Genomic DNA, 10,045 nt, shown 5'->3' with positions numbered 1-10,045 from the left:
TGTGTGTGTGTGTGTGTGTGTGTGTGTGTGTTTGTGTCTGTGTGTCTGTGTGTCTGTGTGTTTGTGTGTGTCCGTGTGAGCCTGTGTCTGTGTTTCCAGGGCATTAGAGTAAAGCCGTGTGAAGGCCACTCCACGTCTGAGCAACCAGATTTATTGCGTAGAGATGAGGGGGACGGATAGAGAAAGAGAAATGGAGGGAGGAAGCAATAGGGCCATGAGTCCAAGGAGAAGCAGAAGCGTGGGAGGGAGTGGAGTGGAGTAGAGAAGAGAAGAGGAGGAGAGGTTATTTAGTCAGAGGACACAGATTTGTGGCTGTGCTCAGGGTGAATGTGCACAAAGTGAGAGATAGTTCTGCTGAGACAAAATATGTAATAAAAGCAGGAGAAGAGATAGGAAATTGACATATTCCAGGTTACAGGAATGGGAGCGTTTTGGTATTTGTCTAAAAAGTGAGGCAGAGGGGAGGTTTGTGATTCAGGTCTGCTGCATCCAATCAGGTGCTGATGGTACGAACTGACTGGTGGTTTAGAGAACGCTTTAGTGAAATGGCGAATAAATAACCTGGTGGAGTAAATTAAATATTTTTCAAATCCCTAAGGTCTAGTATCCTCTTCTTTCTTCACCAACACAGTCTGAAGAAACTGGCATTGTAACCCAAATACGTCATCCTGTGACAGGAAAAGCTTTTCCATAAAGGGATCTCCAGCGTCTCATTAAAGGAGAACATTATCCTCTCATAGAACATGCTTTCCAATAAAGGGGCTGCAGTGTTAGCAGGCAGATTCAAGTTAGCCATTCAAAAACAGTCCCATGATTTAAACCCTTTTGGGTCTTTCTATTGTTTTTTTGCCATTTCAGGCTTTGCAGAGCTGCAGACGGACATGACAGACCTGACCAAGGAGCTGAATCGCAGCCAGGGCATCCCCTTTTTGGAGTACAAACAGTTTGTCACACGCACGTTCTTCCCCAAGGTGAGGAAGCCTATTTTTCCCCACTATCTGATTTCAACTGGCAGTCTGACAATAGTATTTTTCTCAATGGGGTTTTAATATTCTCTTCCCATGTCCCATTTTTCCCACTGCTTGTAATATGCAGGATGAAAATTCACCTTGAAACTTTTAAACATACAGTAGACATTTACTAAAGTTGAGCTCAGTGTTGGCACCCTGCAGGAGAGTTAATATGATCTCTATAGGTAAGCATTTTTCTGATGTGATCCACCCTGAAGGTGGACTGTGGGTCTATCTTCCCACCGATACAGACAGACACAACTCAGCGGGCTTTGCCTTTCAACCACAGGCATGGACTTTCAGACAGAACAATGGTGGGCACCGAGACATGGAAAATTTCCCCATGATTTCTCAAAACACACTCCTCACTCTGCTCATACACACACAGTGTTTTGCAAGTATACAAGCTCTTGCACAACTGCAACTGCCCTTGTCTGTTGCAGTAGAGACGGGACACTGTTTTCTGTTGTGAAGGAAGTGAGCGGGGGAGAGTGTTGAAAAGCTGTGTAGAGGGAAACATAAATTCAAGTGTTTCTGCTTCAGTATCATCTCTCCATAGTTTCCACTAAAAAAGCAAACACTCTACTCACGACCCTTTGTGCTCTTTTTTCCCACCAGAGCTTCTGGTTCTCTTAGATTACACACACAGACACGCACAACACACAGTGTTTGACACAGACTTAGACAAAGTCAGAATAGAAGCCAAATGTAGCTTTGCTGAAAAGGCTGCATCTTGGCTCTGGGTCATTTTGTCTCTGAAGCCATTAAGGCTCATGACGTTTTGTGTCATGGTGTTATGTTTCGTTTTCATTGTCAGTAAGGGGCCTATTCAGGGCCTCTTCATGAAATTCTGCCCTTTTGGTCCAGACTGGAATTTTACCAACAAAGTCTCAAGGCCAGCTCGATTGTTTTCCCTGTCTTTCCATCTTCCTGTGTTTATGACTAGAGCTGACTTTGTATTACAGTTTTCTGTTTGTGTGTTTATGTGTGTTTCAGATGTGTTCCGATTACGAGAAGAGTCTGGTCCAGCCCGCCTACGAGAATGATGGCCTGGGACCACGTGTGCTGCCAGAGACCCACCCGCTGCTGCAGGACTGGCAGGTAAAGGGTTAAGCCATTAGGCTGTTAGGTTAGGCTTTCTTCTGCCAGACTGCCTTGATTTAGCTCCTTTTTCACTCTCATGCTCCTCAACTGGGTCACACTGGTTGATGAGGAGTGAAGAAAAGGATAATGTGCATTTTTGCTTTTGGGTGCTTGTTATAATGTCCGAGGGGTACATCAGCTTGCTGTGTGTTTGTGTGAACTCACATGCTCTTGTGTGTGCACATATGAATACTAATGCATGTCATACAGTGGTTGCTAGTCGATGAAAATTCAGATTGTCAAAATAACTTCTGCACATCAAGTTGTTGGCAGGTTGTCGACATACTTCCCACTGGCTTTTGGACAACCGAATAGTATGCTTTCACATTAAGATCCATCTTTAGTCCATTTCCGTAAAACCCTGTGCAAACGGGAGCTGCACATGCATGTGTTTCTGTGCACATTAGGAAGAGAAAAAATAACGATTGCAGTGCTAGTTTTGGGTCGGCAGCCGGGGGAGGCTGTCTAGCGGTGATGAAGTGCCTTGGATCCACATCGTCTTCCCAGGAAGTGTTTTCCAGGTCATAGCAAATAAATCTCAGAGGCGGGCATTTATCTTAATGGACACCCCTGTTCTCCTTCTGTCAGGCTGCAAACCACACCATATGGCTGCAGTCCAGAGGGAAGACTTCATCACACTGCTGCTTAGTCGGACTCGCACCCAAAGATAGGCTATACTCATTATGTCGACTCTGCAAATTTACAGACAATCACACGCAGTCTGAGACCGGAGCGAGAGATACACCTACCAGAGACGGAGCTACCTAAAGAAGGAGGAGGAGGAGGTGTGATAGAAAGTTGAAGTGTTCAAAAGATTGTGAGATAGATTAGGGAGGGTGCAGCAGGTGTGTAATGTAGTTTAGAGGAAATTACACAGAGAAATAACAGTTTCATCCACCTTCTGTCCTCAGGCTACCAACACAACAAAGCCTAACGTAGAGGAGGGCATCACTCTGTTCTCTACTCTTCTTAACAACAAACACTTCCTGGTCACGTTTGTCCACGCCTTGGAGCAGCAGAAGGACTTCGCTGTACGAGACAGGTAAATGCATCAACTGATATGTGTTTGGCAGATAAATAGGAAACAGAAAAGGCATTCAGCCAGATTAACTTTAGGCCATTAAATCAGTACAATTTACAGATTTCATTATATTGTGAGGTGTTTTTAAAGTTTCCATAATCAATAATTTTATTACCAAGGGATGTATTGGTGAAATGTAAGGTTTTGCTTGTAGTAACAAACCCACAGAAAAATATCACCATCACCTCTACAGAGCTTTTTACTATCTTTCAGCTCATTGTTTGGGTTTTATGGCCCACAATTTTACTGGTTTGTTCAAAAGTCCCAACTGGCCACTGTTTTCACAGAAAAGTCTCTGAAAACCCACTGTACACTACCGACCCACATCCAAATGGCAGAAAGACAATGTTAGCAACTAGCTGGTGGCTAATCATAGTGGAACAAATATTTATTAAAAACTAGAAATATAGAAGAGAAATATAAAGATATATTTCTCAAATGCTGGTAGAGACCAAAACTGAGCAGTGGCCAAAAAATATGCTAATGCTGATTTAATATTTTAGCTTGGCACTAAAACAACCAAAGTAGTAGAGTTAAAAACCGTAGTATTTATTGTATGACTGTCGAATTGCATTACATTGTATACAGAAGGTGTGTCTATTTTTCCACTGTTTACCACAGGAAAATGTTTTTACCGTTCAGAAAAGTAGCTGTTCCTGCTTTGTAAACACTTTGTGATTTATCAGTGTAGCTGTTTTGGTCCTGATATAGCCGGTCATTGTGGACATTCAAAGAAATATTCCAGAGGCAAGACCACATGCCTTTCCCAGCTTAGTGTCAGCACTTATTGACTGACGTGGCCCTTCTCCTGGATTAAAGGGGGATTGTTTGGGAAATCCCCTGCACCTCTGGATTTACTCACCCTGACATTCCCTGCATTAGATCAGTCCTTTATTTGTCTCTGCAGTCACAGGTGCTGTGGGGAAAAAGAAACCTTGTTGTTGTTTCTGTAATGTAGTTATTTTAAACTCACCATTGACCACACACCCACTGACAGGGCATGATTGCAAGAGCATGTTTTTGCTCATCTGTCTCCTCTGCTAATCTGTTTTCTCACCTTCAGATGCAGCCTGGCGTCTCTGCTCACCATCGCCCTTCATGGTAAGCTTGAGTACTACACCAGTATCATGAAAGATCTGCTGGTGGACCTGATTGATGCTTCGGCTTCCAAGAACCCCAAACTGATGCTGCGCCGCACCGAGTCTGTTGTGGAGAAAATGCTGACCAACTGGATGTCCATCTGCATGTACAGCTACCTTAAGGTGGGGGTGGAAACGAAGGAGTTTAAGCAAAGTTATGAGGGAGGCTTGATTAAAAAACATATCCACATATCTGATTTCTGTCTTCACTTCTCTGCAACAATCTTTAGGAAACAGTGGGTGAGCCTTTCTTCCTGCTGCTTTGTGCAATTAAGCAGCAGATCAACAAGGGCTCCATAGACGCCATCACAGGGAAGGCCCGCTACACCCTCAATGAGGAGTGGCTGCTCCGTGAAAACATTGAGGCCAAGCCACAGGTCTGATACCTCGCACACACTCTCAGTACAACTTTCACACCCTCACTTTTGTTTTTTAGAGCTCAGAAAGGTCAATGTCAAACTAACACATCCAATTAAGTGGACTGCCAGAAAGTTTTAGTCATGCTGAAATTCCAAACTTTGCAAAGTTTGAAATGTATATTCTTTATTTTTGCAGAACATCAATGTGTCCTTCCAGGGCTGTGGCATGGACTCGCTGTCTATCAGGGTCATGAATACAGACACAATCTGCCAAGTTAAGGAAAAAATCCTAGAAGCCTTTTATAAAAACCTGCCCTTCTCCCAGTGGCCCAGAGCAGAGGATGTAGACCTGGGTAAGAGCCCCTTTTCTCTGATTATTTTCATTCTTTCCCCTCCCCTACCTTCTGAGATATAGTAATCTCCTTTGCAAAAGGTCAATTCCTCTCATGAAGCTCAACTAACCTGAGGCTGCAATATAATAAATGACAGAATGCATGGAGGAGAGTGTACAGTCATAATCACAAAGAGTTATTGCTTTCAAAAGCTGTGGAGCCTGCAGAGCTGATTTGATTAATGGCGTAAGAATATTTCCACAGGTCGTGACACAGAGAGTTAGCACACGGCTGCCCTCTGTCTCGCATATTCTTTCCCAAATTTAGGATGAAATTGTCTAATATCATTTTCATCCCCTGTCCTGTCTCTTTTCTCTCCAGAGTGGTTTGACTCTGGCAGCAACAGTAAGGTCCTGCAGGACCTGGATAACTCCTCACTGATGGAAGATGGCAGAAAGAAACTCAACACTGTTTTTCATTACAAGGTGTGTGTGTGTGTGTGTGTGTGTGTGTGTGTGTGTGTGTGTGAGTGTGTGTGTGTGTGTGTGTGTGTGTGTGTGTGTGTGTGTGTGTGTGTGTGTTTGTATTTTGGGTTTTTGTGTTAGAATCCTATGACAGGTGTTGTCATTGTGTACCTGTATGTATTGTAACAACAACAGTGGTAAATGGTGTCACTGGCTGTCCATGGGTTTGAAGATACCCTTTGTCTCTAAGTGTCAGTTAGGTGCTTCTGCAGATTATATTTAGGCATACAGTATGCAGTGTAATTAATACAGTAATTATCTTACATTTTACAAATAACAGTTAAAAATTATATTGGTTAACACGAGTTTTGAATACTGTTAACTAACAGTTTATATCATAACATGCATGATTTTTGTACTTTTTTACACCTAACTTAAAGATCCCCTCCAGACATGATTTAACCAACAGTCCAATAGTTGGGTCTGATATGTTTTTTACCCAAAAAAAGATTACCTACCTTTTTAAAATCGACATATTTTACCTCATTAATAGAGCCTATGAATATGCAAATATTGTTCATTTCATAAAGTTTCAAGAGAAAAGGGTGCCAAAACACTAAATAGATGCTCCCAAAAATATGTTGTTAAATAAAATTACTAGCCTTCATCAGGTAATATCAAAATGACAATTACGTCATGATTGTATTTAATAAATCGTCTTTTTAAGAAGATCTATCGGGTGTCCTTTGCTCTTAAAATTGTTTTTGCCTTTTGCCTAGGTACTTGATATCATGGTGGGATGTGCATACACAACCTTAAAGCATTCTCTTCAAATGTTAAACTATATGTCTCCTAGTTTACAGAAAAGTCCATTCCCAGTGAAAGTTGCAGATTGGATCATGCTTGTATGTCCAAATTATAAACTCAGATTTAGAGGTGAGACTCAAGAAATGTTCCCTTCCAGCAGATCATTAGTAGGAACAAACAAAAAGTGAAATGAATCATATTCCTTATAGAGAAGGTCTATAATAATTTGTTGTATACTTTTTTTAACTGTTAAAGTCTAAGTAATTAATAGTTGGTTGTTCAAATCCATTAGCAAGGTTTGTATACAGTCTGTCTGACAACTAAATACTAAGTGGAGCACTTGTAAATGATAAACTAGTGACTTAGTGACTTAAGTTATTTAAAAAATAAAAGAGTATGCCAGTGTTTGAATTGCAAATTATTTTTCAGTAGTTACTGAATGACCCCCTCTGCTCAATAATGTCTTTCGCTTATTGTTTCTTCACTTTGATGTTTGACCCTCCCTGTGCTGAGTGTTTTCACATTCATCTGCTGAACGGGGGTACACAAGTGTGATGTGGAAACTTGAAACCTCCTCTGCACACACACTTTGTGAGGGACTTGAAATTCAAGGAGACATCTTGCGTCCAGCAGTTACACTTTCAAAATAAACAATATTTCCATATTCAATGATTCTGGATTTTTCAATGGAGGAGATGGATGTCAGTGTAAAAACATTCTCTTCTATTGTGAAAGGGTAGGGGGGGGTCAGATAATTTTTTTGTAAATTTGCAGTTTGTTTATTTAAAGCAGAGTATTCTTTGAATTTGGGGATTTTAAATAATAACAGCTGATTGTATATGAGTCCTTAAGATGATATGTCAGATACTTAATCATGAATTAATATGTACTGTAAAAATTACTACATCCTGCACACTACAATGCAGGAAATTGACCAATTATCACTTACAAATTCAAAAAAATATAGGTTTACTAGTTTATTAATCTACTACAACTACTACTACTACTACTACTACTCATAATAATAATAGTAATAATAATAATAATAATGATAATAATAACATATATACATAATATATATTATCTACCTATCTATCTACTTACTCCATCTATCTTTCTATCATCTATCTATCTATATTATGAATATATAATATAGATACATTTGTATCTTTATAAAACCTGTGTACATTTAATTATCTATATTAGATTATTCATTGTTATATAAAGTATATATATAAATAAATAATTATCATTAATATATACATATATTTTATTTTGTTTGTTTGTATCTCATTAGGAATTGTGTATGCTTTCATTTGTGAATGAGTAAACAGTCGTTCGGTGACCCTCGACCTTTGACTCTTTACCTGTGTTTCTTGAGTGCTCTGTTTAGTTTTTGCTGAGCCATGGGGACAGAGCTGTGAAAGCATTGAGCTGCAGCATGTACTAACAGTCTGGGTTCACTGGCAAGGCTGTTCAACCCATTTCACCGCAGGTTGACTTTAATGAGCCCAGCCAGGCTCCTGCAGACTTGCCACCACTTTAGATGCACGCAAGACTTACACACAAGCACACACACAAACATACACACCGCTCAACACCGCATTCCTCTCAAGGGCATGCTTAATGATGCTGTTCTGGTGCACCCCAACTCACCCCTGACCCTGTGCCCTCTGTCCTCTCTTGTCTTTCTTCCCTGCCTTCGTCCCTTCCCTCTTTTTCTCTCCCTTCACAGATCCTAGAGGGGGCATCGCTGGCCATGAGCATGAAAGACAAGAGAGACAACACTCTGGGGAGAGGTACGTCACCTTCAAACACACCCACTCTGTGTCGCTTTGTCAGACACACTTGGATAAATACACACACTCACTTGATCACAGGAAACACATGCACATGCTTACCTGCTTGCGAGAACATGATACATTAATGTAAACATGCATGAAACCACACACCCTACCATCCCCAAAAAGACACAGTGGACATCTAAACACACATGCACCTAATAAATCACAACACTCCTGCTATGCGCAGTAATTATTCTACCTCTTCATTCAGAGCTATATGTCTGAGTTATAGATGTATTTCATTAGCAAATGTCAGCTTTTAGAAAAAATGAACACAAATGGGCCCATTGTCTAGCCTCAACTCGGAACATGATGACTGCTCTGACTGTTGACAGATGAGTTTACATGCAGCTTTTGATGGGCTTGTCCGTTTGTTCGTCTAGGGTCTACCTTACATAATCAGTACCAGACCAGAGCTCAATTCTACTCCGGCTCTGTCCATCAAAGTCTCTCCTCTCATTCATAGTGGGCCAAGAATAGGCTTATGTGAGCCAAACCTGGCTCCAGCTTCAAGGCTTCAAGGGGGTGTTATGAGCTTGTAGTGCTCCCTGGCTAATATAAAACACTGTCCTGCCGGCCTGTGATCAGTGTTGAGGGTCTGGACTGAGGCCCGCTGGGCAGGAGCATCTCTGGCAGAGCCAGCTGTAATGAGAACACGCTCACAATGCTGTTGTGTGTGTGTGCATGCCTGTCTTTGTGTTCCTGGTGTATGTGTGTAATAATTTACTGTATGTTTGTCGGCAGTGAGCTCGTGTTTGGACATGCGTCTATGTATTTGTATGTTTTCATACATACACACGGGTGTTTTATTGTTTAGATCTATATATAAACCAGCAAGGTTTAAAGCTCTTTCACAGCGCTGGCCGAGCATTACCATCTCATTAGACCGGCTCCAGAACCAATCACAGACTCTGTGTGTCTGTCTCCTATAATCTCTCTCTTTTCTCTCTCCTTTCACTCGTAATCTTTCTCTTTCATTCTCTCAGACAGCTCCCCTCCTCTGCCGACCCACAGTCCACCTTAATCACTTTCTCCTCTCGCATGTACTCTATCTCCCTTTCTCTCCTGTCAATCTTCCTCCTGTGTTTTTTTTTCTTCCTTCTATCTGTCATACTCCTCTGTGCTCACTCCTCCTGTCTCCTCTCATTCACTCAGGTCTCCACCTTGCTGATTGCACATTGTTTAAAGCTATGTGTTTCTTTTTTTCTTTCTCCTTAGTGAAAGATCTGGATACGGAGAAGTATGTACACTTGGTGAGTACCTCCTCATAGGTAATCAAGTGTTTCTATAAGTGTCCTCTGAGTTTATTAACAGAGCTTTTCCAGTCAGCCTGGTGCAGGCATGACAACAGAAAGAAGGGGGGGGGGGGGGGGGGGGGGGGGGGGGGTGACTGGAGGTGAAACGCAAAGCTGCTGAAAGGACATGACAGCACTAATGCCGCTTAAGCTCTTTTATAAACGTCAGCCAAGATACGGCCCCTTTGACTTTAGAATAATGAGTTCCTTGAAACATAATTTGTCGGGTGAATAGTTAGTTTTACAAGACAGTTCTGTGATCTAGTAGTAGGTGGATTTTGAATGCCTCTTTCTTTTCCCCTATGCCTTTTAAAACCTGTATGGGCAAGTCAGAGACATGATCTTGTAGACAGTAACTGGAGAAAACTATGAGAATTCCCCAACTAACATCACTTCCCCAATTTTGTGTTTTATCCTGGGCTTCAAAATACCCTGATGTGATTTCTGGATCATGTTTCTAATGCAAGAAACAGAAAATTCCCCTCTGACAGCTAAAACAGTAGAGCATTCATTCAGCTTCTTATGATGGGGTTTATTACTTTAACCTGTGTGCAATATGTTTACTTTTGGC

General features: G+C 41.4%; 1 protein-coding gene across 2 annotated transcripts in view; it reads left to right on the top strand.

The window, feature by feature from the left end:
- The window catches only part of plxnd1 (plexin D1), a 62,585-nt gene that overhangs the window by 46,834 nt on the left and 5,706 nt on the right, over nt 1-10,045 (top strand). For both annotated transcript variants that reach the window (XM_034877794.1, XM_034877795.1), the window contains exons 22-30: nt 859-971; nt 2,007-2,111; nt 3,065-3,195; nt 4,298-4,496; nt 4,604-4,750; nt 4,929-5,085; nt 5,446-5,549; nt 8,071-8,134; nt 9,398-9,432. In XM_034877794.1, coding sequence (XP_034733685.1) covers nt 859-971; nt 2,007-2,111; nt 3,065-3,195; nt 4,298-4,496; nt 4,604-4,750; nt 4,929-5,085; nt 5,446-5,549; nt 8,071-8,134; nt 9,398-9,432 — 1,055 coding nt within the window. The remainder of the gene's footprint in view (nt 1-858; nt 972-2,006; nt 2,112-3,064; nt 3,196-4,297; nt 4,497-4,603; nt 4,751-4,928; nt 5,086-5,445; nt 5,550-8,070; nt 8,135-9,397; nt 9,433-10,045) is intronic.

This window comes from Etheostoma cragini, chromosome 7 (genome assembly GCF_013103735.1).
Source record: "Etheostoma cragini isolate CJK2018 chromosome 7, CSU_Ecrag_1.0, whole genome shotgun sequence".
Taxonomy (NCBI): Eukaryota; Metazoa; Chordata; class Actinopteri; order Perciformes; family Percidae; genus Etheostoma; species Etheostoma cragini.
This window is presented reverse-complemented; position numbering and strand designations above follow the sequence as displayed.